Source organism: Antechinus flavipes, chromosome 1 (assembly GCF_016432865.1).
Source record: "Antechinus flavipes isolate AdamAnt ecotype Samford, QLD, Australia chromosome 1, AdamAnt_v2, whole genome shotgun sequence".
NCBI classification, from domain to species: Eukaryota; Metazoa; Chordata; class Mammalia; order Dasyuromorphia; family Dasyuridae; genus Antechinus; species Antechinus flavipes.
In genome coordinates this window covers 300357875-300378832 of record NC_067398.1, presented here as the reverse complement: position 1 = coordinate 300378832, position 20958 = coordinate 300357875, and the positions used below count along the sequence as shown (strand labels likewise).

The following is a 20958-nucleotide window of genomic DNA, read 5'->3' as shown; positions in this document are numbered from 1 at the left end:
TAGTGACTTCCAATTGTTTCTTCCATTTAGTTCATTTGCATAGAGTTTGAAGTACACTGCATTATAAAATTCCACTTATTTAATCCACTATTAATGGCCCAAAGAGGTTAAAGAAATACTTTTAGCAAAGTCTTCTCTCATAAGACAACTAAAATTTGGACAAGAGGAATTTTTTTCTTTTAGCAGTTTTCTTCAAAATTTTTTCCAAATAACAAAAGTTTATTATCTGTTTTCCCCATCTCTCTCCAATTAAAAAGAAAAAGGGGGAAAAATGCTGTTTAAAAAAACCCTAACCTAACTAAAACTAATGCTCACATTATCCATATCCAAAAAGTACATATCAATCTACTGTACAACTCTAACCTTCTCTGTCAGTAGAGATCATGTGTTTCTACTATACATTTTCTTATTGCTCTTTTCATGGGAGCTTTGAATTTCTGTCATTTCTTTTCCACTTAAGATTACCAGTTCATGATTATCCATTTAAGTAATTACCTCTTCCTGTTCCACAGCACTTAACCTGAAATAGAAAAATTTGTTTTTACAACCATTTGCTTTCACTTTGAAGTTTTGATACAAAGTCATTCTACCATCTTCTGTGTTCCTCCCTTCCCTTGAAAATTCACCTTTACCTCAAATTTTGCTCTTCCTATAGAAATCAATCAATTAAGTGCTTATCATGTGTCAGACACTGTGCAAAAAGAAGCAAAAGACAGTTCTTACTTTTGAGGAATTTAAAATCTAAAGCTGGCCATCTAATGAAAAATTTTCTAGATTATTCAAAGCAAAGTACCTTGCCTTGCTTATAATAAGCACTTAATAAAGTTTTATTAAATGACTTAATTCTTTCTATTCTACATTTTCTTCATCATCCATTAAATTTTGATAGCTATAGTACCTTAGAGCAATGTTTGCTAATCCAGTTTTGCATATAGTGCTTAGCTATAGGGTTTAGATTTTTCTGGGATATCTTGCTTTCTTCCTTAAATTATAACCTCCCCAAGCATGAGGGCCATTTCTGCTACTTTTTAACTATCTCCAGCGATTTCCAGAACAAACCTTTGTCCATAGTCAGTGCTCATTGATTGATATAATCTTATCCTAAGTCTTGGATAATTAAAAAAATCTAAAATGAATGCTTAATCCTTGATAATTTTTGGGGTAGTATGAAATTTACTTGCCCAACTTTGGTTCTTTAGATATTTTCTTTAGTACTTGATGCCTGATTGTGGAGACCTTTCACCTTAAGTTATATGATCTTCTGGCCCCATGTCTTTATACTAAAACATATCTCCCACAATAGGACAGATCCCCATTTGAGAGGACAAGTTAGTATTAGGACCTCCTTGAGTTTTCTGCTGGTTAAGCAGGTTGGAGGGGATAGGGGTCATTATCAAATTCTGGGCATAGTAATATACTTTCTTGGCTTGGAGATACCAGCCTTTGTTGTCCATGGGAAACCACAGGGGGGAAGTCATTGGAGTTATCTCTCCATATGTAGATGCCTTCTCAAAATGAGCCACATTAAAAATTTAGGGCCTAAAACAAATTCACAGGACTCAAATCCTTCTGGAGCCATTTCAGTAGTTTAGGTAGTAAGAAGAAAAAAAGGTGAGGCAAGATGGATGCAAATAGAAATGTTGAAAATGGTCCTTATGAATCATAAGAAAATGGATACTTTCTACTAGTAGAAGACTTTTATAGCTTTATGAGTTCTTTCAAACAAATTAACCTAACTCCATATTTACAGTGAACACTCATTCCAAGGTAGTTTTCTCTTTACAGTGTTTCTGGATAATCCTGAGCCTCAGGCAGACAATTGGGAGACCAAACGCAGAAAGCCAGGTGAGCATAATGTCCCTAACTCAGATGTTGAGTTAGGTTTGTCATTTCAAATCCAACTTACTTGTTTGTTTTAAGTTTATAGCACAGATCTATTCATCATGTTGTTATCTAATTATATGGTCATTCAATTATTTATTACTCTGAAATAGACAAGGGTGACAAGGGATTTTATAATATGATTTGAGGCACAAATCGCAGTTCAAAACTGTGAGTTTGGGATTTCTGGATGAGAGGACAGGAAAAATGGGTTCTTTCCTTTTGGCCACATATGGTTAGCAGTGGTTTGAAAGTACCTTCATTCCTGCTGATTTCTGCTATTTCTTAGGTATCTGGAGATTTGGTATCCATCTTCCTTTTCATCCTCTCTCTATCTTCCTCATTAATTAATGGTCAGACACAATTCTGACATCCTTTGTTGAATATTTATGATCAAGAAATTTGTGATTATCTAATTCAGCTTCCTAGTTTTTCAAATGAAAATCCTAACTGTGCAACCTTAAATAAAACAACTACCCTGAACCTGCTTCTTCATTTTTAAAATGGAGTTGATAATACTAGCCTTCTTCACAACATCATTTGGAAGAATCAAGAATAGGATTGGGACAGGCACTGGACCTGTAGTTTCATGTGGTATTAAGGTCGTAAAGAGTTACCAAAAAGACAAATAAGAAATTAATCATCTTACACAGAAGCAGGCAGAGTCAAGCCGGAGGACTTGAATGTGAGTCTTTCTTACTAAAATAAGCTCACAATCCATAATCCCTTTAAAGAGAATGAAATGGGGTAAAATATGTTAAATAATATAGTCAACCATAAATCACTCTGCAACTATACGGGGGAAAGATGCAGCATCAGGATGAATGAACAAAATAAGGGGGGCATAAGAGAGGAGGAAGTAGAACCTGTTGATATCAAACCCATTGTCCTTATCTGAACTGAGATGGTTCCAATCCATTCTGGGTGATTATTTGGAATTAAGAGAATTTAAGCTATCAGACTGGCCCTGGCAGGTAAGGATGGTATGGGAAGATTGGACAAACTTGGTTCCTAAGATATAAAATATGATCCATTTTTCTAGGCCAACATGTGCTAGAGTAAATGGACCACCCCAAATACCTTTGGTCTATTAATTAGCAACATTGATTGAGACCTCCCCATAAACATCTTTGCGATACATGAGGAAGTACTGCACAGCTGTGAGGGAACAAAGGATTAAGATAGAATTAAGATTCTATCTATGTCCTCATGAATCTTTTTGGCTGTAAAGTTCCAATTCCAGAACTGGACAATTGTACTATAAACATTTCCTTCAGTTTCTTTGGAAGAATTTAGATTTCCTTGTGTATAAAGTGAAGAGAGTAAGCTCCTTAAAGAAGCTCTAAGACAAAATGGGTAAGCAAGGAAAAAGCAATGGTAGTCTCCCTCTGCCCTCTGTTGTCTTCTCATAATGGGGTTGCTGTGGAGGAGGGACCTTATGTGACTTATTGAAGACTGTTGCTTCTGGTTTTGAGGGAATATGTAGGTAAATGACACTTTACTGGAATTTTGTTTATTGAGGATGAAAATAATAATTATAAAAATAATGCTTACATTTATATAGTATTTTATCTTCCACATGATTGTTCGGTATGGTCTTTCTTTTATTCAAAGTAGCTATAGATGAATGCAATCTTTGGGTACCAAAGATGGTCCTTCCCAGAGCGATCATTAGTCTAATGCAGGAGGAGATAGATCCCATCTTCTAGGGGTTACCATTTTAATGGGTGAATTAAGATATATAGCTGAAAGATAGATAGAACACAAATAAAGAAACATTTGACCAGATACAAATTACCATAGTGTAGACTATGTCTTTAACTGATCATTATGCTCTCTGAGTAGAAATTCCCCTAAGGAGCTCCTAGTGATGTGGTGAATGGCAAGTGATAGCCATCCCCAAATCCTACTCAACCTTCCTTTGGAAGCCCACTTTAGGGGTCAGGGAGACACAAATTAATAAGTCAAAAGAAATTTGTCAGGGATGAAAGAGGAAGGCACATGAACTTGATAATTAGATATTAGAACCTGATAGAGATAGAGAAAATTCCTCCTCTAGCCATAACCATTTTCTGATCACCCCAGTTTGCTTGGAAAGTTAATCTTCACTCATTCATTATTGTTTCTCACATACATCTGAACTATAAGAGACAAACTGTTGTCTTGTTTTCTGGATACCTACATTATGATAAGCAATCTTAGATTGGTTTGGAGCAGTCTAACCTTCATGAAATATGACTTTTTTCTTTCTTCTCAGAGACATCCTCAGCTACTCCATTGGTGACCAACAATTTAGTGACAGTGTCTTCTAGCAACAACTTGGTCCCAAAGAGTTCTTTGTCTCCTATTGCAGACCAGGTTGCCAAGCCCAGCCTGCTCTCTTTAGAAGAAACCTTTCTGGTGCCCAGTATGTGAGGGGAATTGGGGAAAGGGTTGTTGGCTATAGTTAAAGAGTACCGGGGCTGTGTTTTCTGAGTAATAGCTTGTTTTGGAATTGAGGAATTAGAAATAGAAGATGAAAGGAATTTCTTGAAAAGCAGCCTAAAGAAAGAGTACTAGATTTGAAATCATACTGCCCATGTGACTTTGGGCATTTTATTTAATCTCTTTGAACCTCAGTTCCTCATCTATAAAATGAGACTAGATTGGGTAGACTAGATTTAACTAGAGAGATTCCAAGTTCCCTTTCAGTTCTTAATCTATATTTTAATTTCAAAATTTTATTTGTTCTCCCATACACAGCTCCAATACTGATCAACATAATTTATACAAAGTCCTAGCTATAGCTATATACTTCCTTCTAATCTACATATGTCTAGATTGGTCAGTAAACTTGATTGGTGGAGAAGACTTTATTATGGTATTATAGGTCTTAAAGTCAGAAGGGACCTTAAGGACCTTAAAGGAACCTTAAAGATCACCTTGTCCATAATCCTTCTTTTTGTAGTTAAGGAAACTGAGGTTCAGAAAGAGAAAATATCTTGCTCAATGTCACATAAATAGTAAAGAGCAGGGAATGGAAAGTCAAACCTAAATTCTCTGATTCCAAATGCAGTTTTCTTTCTCCACTGCCTCATAATCTAATTCCCAAATACCTCCCAGCCTAAATCCTACTCTGATTAATTTCTTCCACCTATAGGAAAATTGTAGGAGTCAAAACACTGAAAGTAGCCTAAAGTTTATAACCCTAGGAAAGTCAACACTTTCTAGGAACTGTAGTCCTTTGAAAGTCATTTGAAAATCTCAGAACTAGGCAATTCACCTTCATAGCTATTAAATCCTGAAGATTCTATTTACCTTGTCTCCCTTAGTGTCCTCAGCTAGTCCTGTTCTCACTTGCCTGAATTTCAACGGGGGACCCATCCAACTCATCCCCACCTTCTCTACTTTTCCTCAAGGTGTCTTACACTTCACAGTGGAAAACAAGGTCTCCAACATTATCTTATATCCAAGTAAGTCTGTTACATATGTCAATCTCAGCTTCACCCACACTAGTATTAGACAGGTCAGCCTGAATGAAATATAAGATCTCTCTCCCTGATCCTATTCTCACCTCTCGGATATTTGCCTATGTGGTGAAGCCTTTTTGGCTTTCTAGGGCTTTTCATCTTCCCCTCTAATAAATGTTGTCACTCCACCAAAAAGAAATCCTTGAAAAAAAACAAAAATGAGGAAATGAGGCAATAGAAAAGGTGTAATTGAACAGGAATAGACTTAGATTGACATTAGAAAGATCTGACTTTCCTCTCTGTGATAATTTACGTTACTTTCCTGAGCCCTTGTTTTCTCTTGCTTTGCCAACTTCACTTGAATGTAATGAATGGAGCCTCTGAATAATCTAAAAACTTTGGTTAGGAGAGAGGGAATAATTTTGAAATAAAGTATTTTGAAAATAAAGAAAATTTTATTTCCTTGAAATAAAGGATTACTGTAAGGAAAAAATTTTAAATCCTCTACTTTCTATAATTCCCTAAAGCCTTTTAGGGTATGGGAATGACCAATGGTTGGGTGGGAGAGTCATTTTTAGTCTCAATGTTCACTTAAATCCACTTTTGATTCACAAGCTGCATCAGGAAGTGATAGCACCATTCAGAGCCTTCCAGTATCACCTGACAGGTATGGCTCTACCAGTCCTTTTGCTCCATCAGCAGCAGATATGCCCAATATGCCTGAAGCCTCAGCGCTAACTTCACAAGACAGAAAAACAGGTATGTATTTGAGGAACACAACATGCCAACTAAGGGACAGCTTTGGCCCCTTGAATAGTGGGATTTGGAAGAAATGGAAAAGTAGCACTTTACATATCTTAACCATGTCTTTCTCAAGATGATACAACTCAAATTTATCTGATTCTAATGAACTAATAGAACTATTTCCTTTTTGTCTTTGTATTATCAGCATAGCATAGTATGGGTGCTTAATGAATAGTTTTAAAATAAGTATTTAATAAAATGCTTACAAATTGATTGACTAAATTCTAGTCCTATTTCACCAAATCCCTGCCACCTAAATTTCCCATATACATTTCAAATTTAAAATATCCAAAAACAGAATTAACTGCATTCTCCTTTATCAAGTCTTCTGCTGATTATATCCCCTCTTTCCAGTCACCCCGCTTCATAACCTGGAAATTATTAATGACCTGATTTATTCTCCAGCATCCTAGTTCCATATTCAATTCGTTACCCAAGTCTTGTTGATTATACCTTCATATATCTCTGTCTCTGTCTCTGTATGTGTGTCTCTCTATCTATCTTTGTCTCAGTGTGTGTGTGTAACTTGCTCTGTGTCTCTGAATATCTCTGTCTCTGTGTATCTGTCTATCTCTGAATTTGTGTGTGTGTGTGTGTTTGTGTGCACGAGTGTGAGACTCTAGGTCTGTCTTTGTTTATCTCTGCTCTGTCTCTGTTTCTCTGTCCTTCCTTCTCTCTCTCCCTCCTTTCCTCCTTCCCTTCCTCTCTGTCCCTCCCTTCTTCCTTCTGTCCCTCCTCTTTCTCCTTCTCTCTCTGTCTCTCTCTTTCTGTGTCTCTATCTGTCTTTATCTGTCTCTGTCTATCTCTCTCTCACACACACACACACACACACACACACACACATACACACATACACACACAATAAATATTAGATTCAAGCCCCTGGCTTCAAGTAATTAATAAATGAGAGAGCATCTGAAAAATTCCTGCCTTTGGATTCTGAAAACCTAGGTTTGTATCCTTTCAATGTCCTTACTTCTTATCTCACTTTGAGAACCCTCAGTAGCCGGTTCCAGCTGACCAATTGTTTAATTTTCAGTGTGACCTTTTACATCTCAGAAATCAATAAATATTACAAATCTGGAATTGGTTTACTATTTTGTGATTGTTTAGAGCAGAGCTGTCAACTTTGAGACCTACTGGCCTGGAATGTGGTTGAATCAGGCTAAAATGTAATTAGAAAATGAGTAACAAAATACAAATATGATATAGCATAGATAATGTTAATTTGTGTTTTTCTAAGTCAGCATGTAGCCTGTAAAGATCCATTTTTATCTATTTGAAATAAAACACTACTGGTCTAGAGTTTTAAAAGTGATAGTCAAAATATTAACAATGGAGACTAAACTTAAAAGTGTGTATTGTATACTTTTTTTTTCCTTGAAGTGACTGTGGTTAAACATTCACCAGCATACCTTTGCCCTTAACTTCTCTAGGCCTGTTTCTTCATGTGTAAAATGAAGGGTTTATACCAGATGATCTCTGAAGTTCCTTCCTATGTAGATCATAAATCATCCTATTACCTTTCGTGCTGAGTCCCAGGATGTAGTTAGGGAATAAAGGCCCCATACCTGAAATACTTAAGGAATACAAAATTCTATGAAGTCAAGTGCTAAATTGTATGACAGAAATTGTAAGACCTAAGAAAAGGGAACGAGAGGTTGGAAGTATCAGAGAAGGCTTTATAGAAGGGACATAATCAGAGTCTTATAGGATGGGTAGGATATCAGTAAGTAGAAAGAAGGGTCAAGAACCTGCTTGCTATGTTAGTTGAGGGGTAGCTTTGGAGATAGCAGTATGGGGAAAACTTTCAGGTAACTGAGTTACTAACTCCCCTTTGGGTTTTTTGCAGAGTCTGTGGAACGGTTCTCTCACGCTCTGTACAAGGCTTATGAGGATGTTCCAGAAGGTCTCAACAGACATTACATTGATGTAGACCTCATAAGAACTCAGGTGGAGAAAAATGGTAAGTTCCAGGAGAAGGAACTGGCAATCCAGGACTGGACAGAGAGGCAGAAGGCCCGTGTGGGATGGAGAGAGGTGTTTGCCAGCCCCAGAGGACAGAAGAGGGAAACGCAGGTGATCGCAGTACTGGGCAAGGCTGGTCTGGGCAAAAGTGCCTGGACTCGGGAAGTCTGTAGGAACTGGGCCCAGGGCCAGCTACCCCAGTATGAATTTGTCTTTCACTACAAATGCTGCAGCCTGAACTTGCCAGGCAATGACTACTGCTTGAAGGATCTGTTTTTCAGACTCTGTAATCACTCACTGGAAGAGAGTGAGGAAATCTTCAAATACATTTTGAAGCACCCAAATCGCACTTTGATCATTCTGGATTCCTTTGAGGAGCTGGAAGGGCAAGATGGCTTTCTGAATTATCCAGCCAGTCCCTGTCCTGGGGAGTCCCGGCCCATCAAGGGGCTGCTGGCTGGTCTCTTTCAAAGAAAGCTCCTGAGGGGTTGCACCCTGCTGATTACAGCCAGGCCGAAGGGAAAATTTATTCAGTACCTGGCCAAGGTAGACAGGCTCCTGGAGGTGCAGGGCTTCTCCAATGAGCAGGTGGAGTCTTACTTTGAAAAATACTTCCAGGATTCACCATCAGACAAAGATGAGGCCTTGAGGCTTGTCCGGGCCCAGCCGTACCTGCTCAGTCACTGCTACAGCCCTGCTGTCTGCCATTCCCTCTGCCAGCTTTGTGAGAAGATCATGGCCCAGGAGGGTCCAGCCCAACTTCCCTCCACACTCACTGGTCTCTTTGTTAGCCTCCTTTGCTCAGTCCTGAGAGCCAGGGAAAAGGGGCCATCTGAAACTTGGTCCAGAGACTGCCTGGCAGGCTTGGCAGAGCTGGCCTGGGAACTAGGCCAGAAACATTGCAACGTCCTGAGAGAAGACCAGTTCCCCTCCACAGAAGTGAAGGAATTTGCCATTAGGGGGGACTTTGTGTGGCCACTCCCAACAGCCAGAGAACCGGAGATGGCCTTCTCCACCTTTGTCCTGCAGAACTTCCTGGGAGCTCTGAGGCTGGCTCTCAGTGAGGAAGTAAGGGCCAAGGAGCTCCCCAGGTATCTAGCTCTGACTCCTAGGAAGAAAAAGCCCTATGACAATTGGCTGGAGCGGGTACCTCACTTCTTGGCCGGGCTCCTCTTCCAACCCCTATCCTCCTGCCTTGGACCTCTTGGTGGAAATGAGCAGGTTGGGCTTGTGTGCAAGAGGCAGAAGGTACTTTTGAGCTACCTGACCCAGCTACAGCCGGGGACACTGGGGCCCGGGAGACTCCTCGAACTGCTGCATTGTGCCCATGAGGCAACCGACAGCCACCTGTGGCAGCACGTAACAGCTGGGCTGCCCTCCTGCCTCTCTTTCTGCAGAGTCCGCCTGGCCCCCCCAGATGTGCATGTTTTGGGTGAGGCCCTGAAAGCAGCTGGCAAAGACTTCTCTCTGGATCTCAGGAGCACCTCCATTGACCTGCAAGGGTTAAGGATCCTGGTCCAACTTGGTTGTGTTACTTGCTTCAGGTGAGGCCCTGGGCAGGGGAAGGGCTGAAATGGGAGGGTAGTAGAGAAATAATAAGTCAGGTGTCCACTAGCTTCCTTTCCATACCTTCTCCTCCTATATCTCTTCATCCCCTACATTTTAGAAAATATTTGGGGACAAAATGGAAATGACAGAATAGTGAGTCTCCTGTCTCATAGTACATCCCTTTTCAAAGCTCTTTCTTCCACAAGAAAGCACCTCAATGCAACATATACATATATATGTATACATACACATAAACACACACATATATACACATAAAAATAAACACATATAGAATTTAAGCTAGATAAGGCCTTAAAGGTCACCGAGTTTCCCGTTTTGTAGATTAGAAAATTGAAGCCCAGAGGAGTTAGTTTGTGGAAGAATTTTAGATTTGCTATTTCCTAGCAAAGGATTCTTTCTTCTATATAGTACTTTCTCCCACAAATCAAAGCAGCCATAAAATAATGTCACCTTTCCTATGTGAGAATGACCTTTGGATCCATCCCCAATCTTTCACCTAATCTTCCTTATGACCTAAGACATTTTCAGGTGGCTGGCTGGAATGGGAGATATAGCCTGTGAACATTGAACAGTGCAAAATTCACTGACTGTCATGGAAAGTGAATCTTGGAACTCAATAGCCCCATTCTCAAATCTATTATGTTAACCAGTCACACCTTGGTTGACAAGATTTTTTAAAATTACATAACATTCAACCAAACCTCAAATCCTCATATATCCAAGCAATGTCATATGTGTGCCATGAGAAATGCAGACTGTAAATTCTGGCATCTTCTTTTTCAACTAATAATTTTTCCCTGGGCATAGTCAGACAGGTTAGATGTTTTTGTACTTAATCAGAATAATCCCTATAACAAAAAAAAAATTAAGTCTTGCATACCACAATTTTTTTCATAGGTTCCCTGAGAACCTATCTTTTATATGAAGTTCCCTTGGTTCATCTATACACTCCAGTAATTCATTCCATGAGTTTTTATTGAGTACTGATGACTCAGTGCTATGAAAGGTATCAAGTACTTTCAAAGTCTAATAATTTTAAGGAGATAGGATATACATAAAACCATGAAATAATAATACCACTCTAATAGATGATAAATACGCAAATAAGTGCTATGGAGGAAGGAGAGATTAATAAGGACTGAAGTAATTAAAGGTTTCCTAGAAGAGTTGAATTCTAAGGAATGGTTGAGATCTAGATAGACTGATAGCTCCTTGCAGAAAATTGTTCTACTATTGGGTTGGGGCCTGGCTACTATGGGAATCTAGGGTCCACTCTAGGGTTTTGTTCCCTATGGGAAGTTCCTAGATCCCTGGATCCATCCACAGGGCATCTCTGAGTGACACAGTGTGGCTGTGGGAATCCCTTCGGCAAAGTGGAGAATATGAACTACTCCGAAGTTCCACTGAGAAGTTCACCATTGATCCTTTCAAAGTCAAATCCATGAAGGATGTAGAGGACCTTTGTAGCCTGGTGCATATCCAAAAGTAAGTAGCCTACTTACTAGCATAAAGCTGGCTTTGATAGCTCTCAGTGGGAAGAAGAAAAGGACCTTGAAAAAAGGGTAGACTAGGGGCAGGTTGGAGAGTTCCTTTGTTGGAGGGAGGGAGTTTTGCCACTGGAAAAAGAGCCCACTAGAGAGTCAAAGAGGAAGATGAGATTTTATCCAATCACTGACTTCCAAAGAATAGAGAGGGGAAGATGAGATCTCCCACATCCAAATTAAGAACCAACAGGGTAGAAAAGTAGGAACCCTAGTGGATCCTGGAGGAACTTAGAGCTTAAGTGTTCAAGACCAATAAATAGTAAGTCTTTTGGGGAAGGGAAACCCAGTAGTTAAGCTCTCCCTTTCTCATTCTCTCTCTAGTTTGACAAATATCTAGTACCTCCTTTTGGAATAACAGATACATGCCAGTCAAATTACTTTTCCACCAAAATTTAGAAAATTGCCTCTGGGGAAGTGTGAAAATCTTGCAGTTATCTTCCTTTAAAATAGCAATAATAACAACAATGATAATAATAAAATTTCTGATCTTATCCATTAAATGAGAAATATATCCTTATTTTAGTTTCCTTAATGGAGAGATATTCCTGGGTAAAGTCAGACCTTGGCAAAATAATAAATGAAAGTTTATCTGAATGTTTTCTTCACTTCTTTTCCCTTTCATGGAATTCTCTCACCTAGTCAACAAGTACTCTCATGCTAGCCTCATGTTTCCTTCCATTGTAGCATTTTACCTTGGCAAGGCCCAGGACCCAAACCATTCTTTTATTTTCTCTTTCTTTCCCCCCTCAAAGTAACCCTATCTTATATCTCATTCCTTCTCATACAAAACTATATGAGAAGGTAAGCCCTACGAGCGAATGACTTAATATAATACCCTCACTAAAGGAGATGTATTTTCTTAGGAATTTAGCACTTTTTTGTCTCAATAGAATAAATCTCAAACAGTGAAGTATTAGCTATAGATGTAGACAGACACCAAGGGCAGAAATAGGGAGAGGACTATTTACTTTCATATTATCCTATTAGATAGCATACTCTGCTTCTAAGATCAACCCTGGGGTTGTAGTATTACTTGTGCCATGTTCTTGTGGGCTCAGAAAATACCCCTATAAAGTCCTGAGATTGTAATATCACTGATGTTATATCCTTTATAGTTCAGGAAATGCTGCTATAGAGGCCGGTAACCCCCTTCCTGTCATCAGAGACCTAAAGAAGCTTGAGTTTGCGTGAGTAGTATCTGATTGTCTTTGGGTCTGTGACCCCCTATGTATATTCCCATCCAACCCAGCAGCACCTGAACTCTGAATGAGTATACCCACAATATCATCTCCCAACAACTAGCATTCATATGTAACAAAGCTGGCTCAGGTTAATCAATCTTCCACTTTGAGTTTTTGTGGTTATGATCTTAGCTATCAGAACACATACTAGTTGCACCAACTGACTTAAATTATGGCTCCCTACAAACTTCTAGTAAATAGGATGCAATGGTCTAGAGTTTATTGCCCAAGAAAAAAGGACCATATCAAATTCCCTCTAAGCTTCTCTAAGGGAAGTGCTTCTGCAAAACTGAGATGATTCCGTATTGTGTGATTGACAACATCTATTGAAGTGTTAAGGTAATCTCCTCCTCCATCTGGAAGACAAATAGCTTCTGTTGGGGGGGGGGGGTCTGGTGTGAAGACCATGTATGGTTACATATTACAGAAAATTGTATTACAGAAAAGAGGAAATTCATGAGAAAAACCACTGAAGTTATTATTTTAAGCATAAAAAAATCCCTCCTCTCAAGATACTTCCCTCAGCTCAGCCTGAGCAGCAGATGCCAGACCAAGAATGCAAAATGCAGGGTCCTGGACAAAATAGTAAACCTGAGAGGTGAAATGGAGGGAAGAAGGCCAACAGATGGTGACTCAGTTTTCTCATAAAAGCTAGTTAAAGGAAAAGAGAGTATTTGCAGATTCTCATGTTTTAAAGGCGAAATTCTTCAGCAAACATTTGACCATGTGAGGAAGTTTAAAAGAAAAAAGGCACTAGGTTGTAGGCAAGCCACTTTGATCTCTCTGGGTCTCAGTTTCCTCAACTATAAAAATGAGGGCATTGGATTCCCTAGCCTCTAAGGTTCCTTCCAGTTCTTTCCCATGATTATATGACCTACATTCAGGAGACCTGGATTCAAACCTTATTTCTAACATAGTAATGTTAGCTTTCTGATCATTGGTAGGTCCCTTCACTTGAGTGAGTTTCATGTTCATTATTTTTACAGATTAGGAAGTTAACATGTTTAACAAATAACTTAAAGTAATCTCACAGAGTTGCCATGAGATAGACATTTTGAAAACTTTTAAAATACTATATAAATAGGGATCACTATGCTATAGAAGTGTTGGAGACTCTATAATGTTGTTCCTTCCTACTGGAGAGAAGGCATCAGAATCCAAAGTTCCTCTGTCTGTGGTCCATCCATCAGAAGTATGTTCAGTGGGATCTATGGATATCTCAAGGTGCCTCACATAGAAATCTAGTGTAAGCAAGGAGGATTCAGGCAGATGGGGCTGGGCAAAGTGAAAAAGGCTTGTGGAAATATCTGTTACATCACAAAAAAATACTTCTGGTTTATTCTGAGTTCCATTTTTGAAAGAGGCTAGAGATGAAAGGACATGACTGAGAAAAAAAAGGAATCAATAAACCCATATGAGCCTTACAGCACAAAACTTTTTTTTTAATTTTGAATAGTATTTTCTACTTCCAAATACATGCAAAAATAGTTTTCAACATTCATCTTTGCAAAACCTTGTCTTCCAAACTTTTTCCTTCTCTCCCTCCCTTTTCAAGACAGCAAGTAATCATGCTATTAAACATGTGCAATTCTTCTAAACATATTTCTATCAATGTAATATTGCACAAGAAAAATCAGATTAAAAAAGAAAAAAAAAACAAACAAACAACAAAAAATGGTGAAAATTCTATGCTTTGATCCCCATTCAGTATCCTTAATTCTTTCTCTGAATGTGGATGGTACTTTCCATCACAAATCTTTTGGAATTGTCTTCTATCATTGCATTGATGAAAAAAGCCAAATCCATCAGTTGATCATCATATAATCTTCTTGTTACTGTGTACAGTGTTCTCTTGGTTCTGCTCACTTCATTCAACATCAATTCATGTAAAGTCTCTCCAAGCTTTTCTGAAATCAACCTGCTCATCATTTCTTCTAGAACAATAATATTTCATTACATTCATATGCCATAACTTACTAAGCCATTCTCCAATTGATGGGCATCTACTCAATTTCCAGTTCCTTGCCATTACAAAAAGGGTATAGCTCAAAACTTGAAGAAATTCAAGTTGACACTTACTCTATAATCTAAGAGATCTGTAGGAGTTAAGTGACTCCCCTGGGGTCACAGATCCAGTACATCAGAGACCAAAGGTTTTCCTGACTTTTGAAGGCCAACTGTCTAGTCTTGTGGTGTCTAGTCACCACACTATATTGCCTCTTGTAACTCTTTTGGAAACTCATCTAAGCTGTTTCTTTCCAGACTTGGCCCAGTGTTGGGTCCCCAGGGTTTTCCAAAATTGGTTAAGATACTTGCAGCTTTTTCATCTCTTCAGCATTTGGAGTAAGTATGTTCTGCCCTTATTCTGTTCTTGGCTAATGATAATACTAATAATAGGAGGAGGGGAGGAATTAAAAGGCAAGAGCTCCAATGTGGGGAAGGGTGAAAGAGTAATACTGAGAAAAATGGTCAGTATCTGGTTTGGGACCAGAGACCAGATGCGGGATTGGAGGAGACTCCTTAACTCAATGCCTATTGAATCATTAAGCAAATGACTTCAACTCTCTAAGCCACTGTTGCCCCCTTGTGGAGCTAGAGTTTTATGCTGATTTTCCATAAAGCAATCATGTAGAACAATCTTGAATGTACACTCAAATCTGGGGAATTAAAAAAAAATCAGACTGACAACCATCAAACACATCAACTGTTTGAGAAAAGTGGAATCCAAAGAAACATTTTTTTTTCTATATAAACGGACTCATTTCCTGCCATCTACAAACTAGCTCATGTCTCTCGTAACCTGAAAAGAGAAAAAAAAATCCTTCACGTGATCCTTTTATTCCTAATAACCATCATCCTTTATCTCTTTTGTGCTTCGTGGCTACAGCCCTCATAGGTATGCCTACTTTCTTTCCTCTTTTTCTCTTCTTAACCCCTTTCAACCCAGCTTCCAACCTTATCATTCCACCAAAACTACTCTCTCCAAAGTTAGTAAAGATCTTTTAGTTGCCAAATCCAATAGCCCTTCTTCAGTCTTCATCCATCTTGACCTCTCTGCCTCTTTTGTCACTGTTGATCATTCTCTTCTTCTCGATATTTCTTTCTAGATTTTTGGGACATCAATCTCTCTTGGTTCTTCTCCTACCTGACTGCTCCTTCTCTGTATTCTTTGCTGGATCTTCCCCCAGATCATGGCCCCTAACTACAGGTATCCCTCACAGTTCTATCCTGGTCTCTCTTGCTGGATTTAATTACCATCTCTATGCTGATGATTCTCAAATCTACCTTTCCTTTTCCAATCTCTCTGTTGACCTTCTAGCTGCCTTTCAGAATCTGAAACTGGATGTCCAGTAGACAGATTCAACTTATATGTTCAAAACTTATCTCAGTATCTCTCCCCCTAAACTGTGCGCTCGCTCTCTCTCTCTCTGTCTCTCTCTCTCTCTCTCTTTCTCTCTCTCCCTCCCTCTCTCTCTCTGTTTGTCTCTCTCTTTCTCTCTCTGTCTCTGTCTCTCTCTTTCTCTCTCTCTGTCTCTCTCCCCCTCTGTCTGTCTGTCTCTGTCTCTCTCTTTCTCTCTCTCTGTCTCTGTCTCTCTCTGTTTCTCTGTGTGTGTGTGTGTCTCTCTCTGTCTCTTTCTGTCTCTCTGTCTCTCTGTGTCTCTGTCTCTGTCTCTGTCACACACACACACACACACACACACACACACACACACACACAACTGGACAACACTATCTTCCCAGTCCCTCGGGCTCACAATCTAGGATCACTATCTTTCACACTGCCCATATCCTAACTGTTGCCAAAGCTGCCCATTTCACCTTTGCAATCACCTTCAATTATTTCTCCTTCTCTCCTCTATCACTGCCACAAATTTAGGGCAAGTCCCTCATTACTTGTCCCTGAATTATTGCCATAGTCTGCTAGGAGGTCCAACTACTTCAAGTCTTTCCCCACTCCAATTCATTTTCCATTCAGGCACTTAAATGTTTTTCCTAAAATTCATGTCCACTCATGTCACCCTCCTAGTCAATAAATTCCAGAGGCTTCTTGTTGTCTCTAGGAGCAAATACAAAATGCTCTGCTTGGCATTCAAAGTCTTTCATACCTTAGCCCTCTCCTATCTTTCTTATACCTTATTATCCAACATATAATCTTCTGTCCAGTGAAATTGTTCTCCTGGCTGTTCTAAGAACAAGACATGTCTCAGCTCTAGGTATTCTGTCTGTTTGTGCCTCATGGCTGGAACATTCTCTCTTTCTCTCACTATACACCTTCCTGACTTCCTTAATAAACTTACTAAAATCCTATCTTCTACAGGAAATCCTTCCCTACCCTTCTAAATTCCAGTGCTTTCTCTCTTTTAATTATTTCCTGTTTGTTTTGTATATATTTGTTTGCATGTTGATTTCTCCAGTTTGTGAACTCCTCCAGAGCAGACACTGTTTGTGCCTCTTTTTAAAAATCCCCAATGTTTTACATGTAGTCGGTGCTTGATTAATATTTATTGAATGAAATATTAATATAAGCTTGACAAAAGAAACCATTAGAAATGCATTTTTCTCTTAGAGATTTTTTTCCTTGTTTTCAGTTTGATTTCTTTTAGCCCAGGTTGGTAGCCTGAGTTACTTCCTAAGCCCAGTTGTACCATGCTGACTGTACAGACTGTGGCAAGGCTTAATTTCCATAAATATGACTAGATACTTTTGAATCCATGATGTTTACCTGCCTAGACTCCCCAACCCTGTTTGAAAGAGAGAGAAAAACCAAATATAGCACTATCAGGAAAGCATTTGTAAAAAAGAATTGCTGACTACTAGTCAAACAACTACCTTTCGATACCTTTTTCTCAGCCCTTAAATCCCCTAATATAGGGGAAAATATTCTGAGACTGGAGTCTAAAATTTGAGTTAAAATCCTATCAGCTTTCTACTTGTGTGACTGGGCAAGTCTAAAATCCTAAGCCACTCAGTTCCTTCATCTGTAAAATGAAGGCATCAAACTAGATACCCTTTAAGGCCCATCTTCCTCTAACTTTATGACCAGAAGATCTTTCTACCTTCCAGCCACAACTACAAGATAAACCAGAGTCAGTGGACATCTATTGTCCTATAAACTTGGCAGTGGAAAGAATGTTGAAGTTAAGAGTCAAAAGGCTTGACTAGAGTTTGAATCCCAGATGTCCCACCTATTATAGCCTCAAGCAAATCCTTTAATCTTATCTGTAAATGGAGAAATATACTAGTGGGCCTCTACAATCTCTTTATGAACCTATAAACTCCAGTTTGGCTGGCTTTCCATCCCCTTTCTTCTCTGGCTCTACCTGAGGAAGGTATTCAGCCAAGACCAATCTGGGACCCAGATACATTCGAATGATTCAAAATTCTGCTCCCCTCAGTTTTGTGGGCTCTATGAAGGGCTAATAGAAGAGTTCTATGATTCCTCTCTCATCATTTGGGGTTTTAACTACCCCAAATTCTGAAATTCTGATCCTCTGTCATTTCTGATAGAAAATTTCCCATTTCCCTTTCTCCCTTTCTCTGTCTGGTTCCTCAGGGAAGTGAAAGTCATCAAGTGAGACTACTACAGAAAACAAGATATGTTTCCTCTCCATTTAGAATTTTAGTCATAGTATTTCTGAATGTATGGAGGTACATTTATATTTCAAAATACAAAAATATAATCTATCTCTCTGTCCTCCCCCCTCCCTCTTCTGCTCTTTCTCTATCTTTGTGCGTTTGTCTCTGTGTATCCCTGTGTTTTTTTCTTTTCTGTCTCTATGTCTCTTGTCTCTCTCCTTTTCTTTCTCTCTTATCTCTTTCCTTCTCTCTCCTCTTCTCTTCTCTCTCTGTCTCTGTCTCTGTGTATTTGTCTCTTTGACTCTCTTTCTGTCTCTGCCTCTGATTTTCTGTGTGTGTGTGTGTGTGTGTGTGTGTGTGTGTGTGTGTGTGTGAGTCTCCCACTCCCTCTGTCTCCCTGTCTTTGTCTCTGTGTCACTGTCTTTCTCTGGGTGGGAAAATTTCACTCTGCCAATGAAGACTAGCAATTTCTAGTCTTAAAGACTAGCTTGGGACATTGAGAAAACATGTGACTTGTCCAAAGTCACACAGCGAGAGAATGTCATAAGCAGGGCTTGAGCCTATGTCTTCCTGCCTTTGATTCAAAACTCTCTGTTCATTAGTTCAGGGCTTCTTAAGCTTTTCCCACTTGTGACCCCTTTTCATCAGAGAAACCTCATTTATCTAGGCATATAAAATAGATATACAATCAAATATTTAATGATAACAAATTATAATTTTTGACTCCACATTCAGTTACAAGATCCCATATGGAGTCATAACCCACAGTTTAAGAAGCTGGGCGTTAAGCATTATAAATCTTTTTATAGTAACAAAAAAAATTAGAAAAGAATCAAATACATGGGCACATTTGATGCTTGCAGTCCTTATGAGGTAGGTAGGGCCTATTACTGTCCTTTTTTATAAAATACATAAACACATACTCAGAAAGATTAATGTACTTGTCCAAGATCACCCAGTTCATAAGTGACAGGAAGAATAAGAACCTAAATCAATTTTCCTGTTACCCAGACTAGTACTCTTTCTACTATGTTGAGTTATCAATTGCCAAGTTTGTATTGTGTTCTTGAGTGAACTTTCAGCTTCCTTAAACCCAACTGTGTTCACACACATACACACAAACACAAATGGATCAGAAGCATCAGGAGGAAACATCATCAATCTTCAGGCAATGATGACTAATAAGAAGGAAATCCTTTCATTTCTCCTCTTGGACTAGGCAAGGGGAATAATGTAACAGGGGGCCAAAGGGTTCCTCTCAAAATCAATCAATGGTTTTTTGTGCTTTGTCATTCTTTTAGCCTGGACACCCTGAGTGAAAACAAGATTGGGGATGAAGGTGTGGCTCAGCTCTCTGCCATCTTTCCAGAGCTAAAATCTTTGGAAACCCTGAAGTAAGTGCCAAGTCTCAGATCACTCTGTCTCTATCCCTAGTCTCAGGAAGAAAACTAAGCTTTGACCAAAATTTAGATCAAAGAGCCATAGTAGGGTGGAGGGCTGGTAGGGGCCTTAAAGGGAGTACAGAATTAATTTGGGCTATTCCAAATCTCCCCAGAAATAAGAATCATAACGACCAGTACTCTTATCCTACTCTACTCTTCTTGTCCACTCTCTTCCCCCATACTGTTTCCTTCAGCTTATCTCAGAATAACATCACTGATATGGGAGCCACAGAGCTGGCCAAGGCTCTGCCATCACTGGCAAGATCTCTTGTTACATTGAGGTAAGTGAGAAACTTTTCCTTTTAGGAAAATTTAGTGGTTTGGATACATAGAGCTCCCTATCACAGCAGCAACTTGACTTTTAAAAACTATAAAGTCCATTGACTTTGCAGGGAGTCTTATTTGAGACCTAGGGCCTAGACATTTCCCAGACAAATGGTGATATCTCTCTCACCCATCAGAGAAGAAGATCCTGTGTCCTTCTACTTCTTCTAGTACCTTTAATGCTGGACACTCTTTAAGTCTTACCCCTCCTGCTGTAGGTATAACCCTTGATAGTGTCACCATTGAAATATAGGAACAATACATCCCATACAGTAGTGTGTGAGTGATGTAATAATTGTGGGCACAGTGTTTAAGACAGTATGACTAGTAATGCTTGTCTTATTAAATTATAATGAGTATGAAGTCATGTTAATAACTCTGATGGTATGAAAAAGACCTAATAACATTGACTCTACAAACATTATAGGGTGTTGAGCTACCCTAGTGACTGAAGAGACAATGTGTTTTCTCCCAGCAATGACTAGTGGTCAATGTAAGGCACAGTGAGACAGAATTAGAAGTTCCCTCCCCCATATCCCAGGTCCGTAAGAACCAACCCAATGATTCCTCCTCCCACTCTATTTTTGGCAGCTTGTATAACAACTGCATCTGTGATACTGGAGCCGAGAATCTTGCTAGCGTGCTTCCCGACATGGTATCCCTGAGAATGCTGGAGTGAGTCTGGGAGGTGCCGGGTGATTGGAGAGGACAAGGGGTGGGAAGCTTGAGATGAAAGGTTTGGGAGGGCTGGTTTGTGCAACTTGCAGCATTTCCTCCTGACACTTTGTAGAGGAGCTGTAGTTTCTAGGGAACTTCAACCCTGAGAGAGGAAGCTTCAAAAGGATCCAGAAGAGTGACAGATGCAAGCCTCCTTAGGAATTATCTACCCAAATTCCAAAACCTTTTTCATCTCCAGCTTGGGAAGGGGAAGGAGAAAGGACTCTCAAGGGAGCCCTCTCTATCTACTGACCAGTAAATGTATAGTTTTCTTAGGAGCAAGAAATTCATAGTATACAGGGAATTCTGGGTCACTAGAATTAAATAAGTACTAGGCTGGGGAACTAGAGGCAGAAGTTGAAAGGGTTATCGTCCCCAAAGTAGACTGCACAGATCCCTTATAGGCTAGGCTGTTGGACATAGTGTATATGGAGTAAGACTA

The 20958-nt window shown here is 39.3% G+C and overlaps 1 protein-coding gene across 1 annotated transcript in view; it reads left to right on the top strand.

The window, feature by feature from the left end:
• CIITA (class II major histocompatibility complex transactivator) overlaps window positions 1-20958 on the top strand; it is a 56210-nt gene that overhangs the window by 29834 nt on the left and 5418 nt on the right. Inside the window, exons 6-16 of the mRNA XM_051963361.1 lie at window positions 1786-1845; window positions 4139-4288; window positions 5193-5333; window positions 5946-6089; window positions 7987-9646; window positions 10998-11156; window positions 12331-12402; window positions 14719-14799; window positions 19335-19427; window positions 19670-19756; window positions 20391-20474. Coding sequence (XP_051819321.1) covers window positions 1786-1845; window positions 4139-4288; window positions 5193-5333; window positions 5946-6089; window positions 7987-9646; window positions 10998-11156; window positions 12331-12402; window positions 14719-14799; window positions 19335-19427; window positions 19670-19756; window positions 20391-20474 — 2731 coding nt within the window. The remainder of the gene's footprint in view (window positions 1-1785; window positions 1846-4138; window positions 4289-5192; window positions 5334-5945; window positions 6090-7986; window positions 9647-10997; window positions 11157-12330; window positions 12403-14718; window positions 14800-19334; window positions 19428-19669; window positions 19757-20390; window positions 20475-20958) is intronic.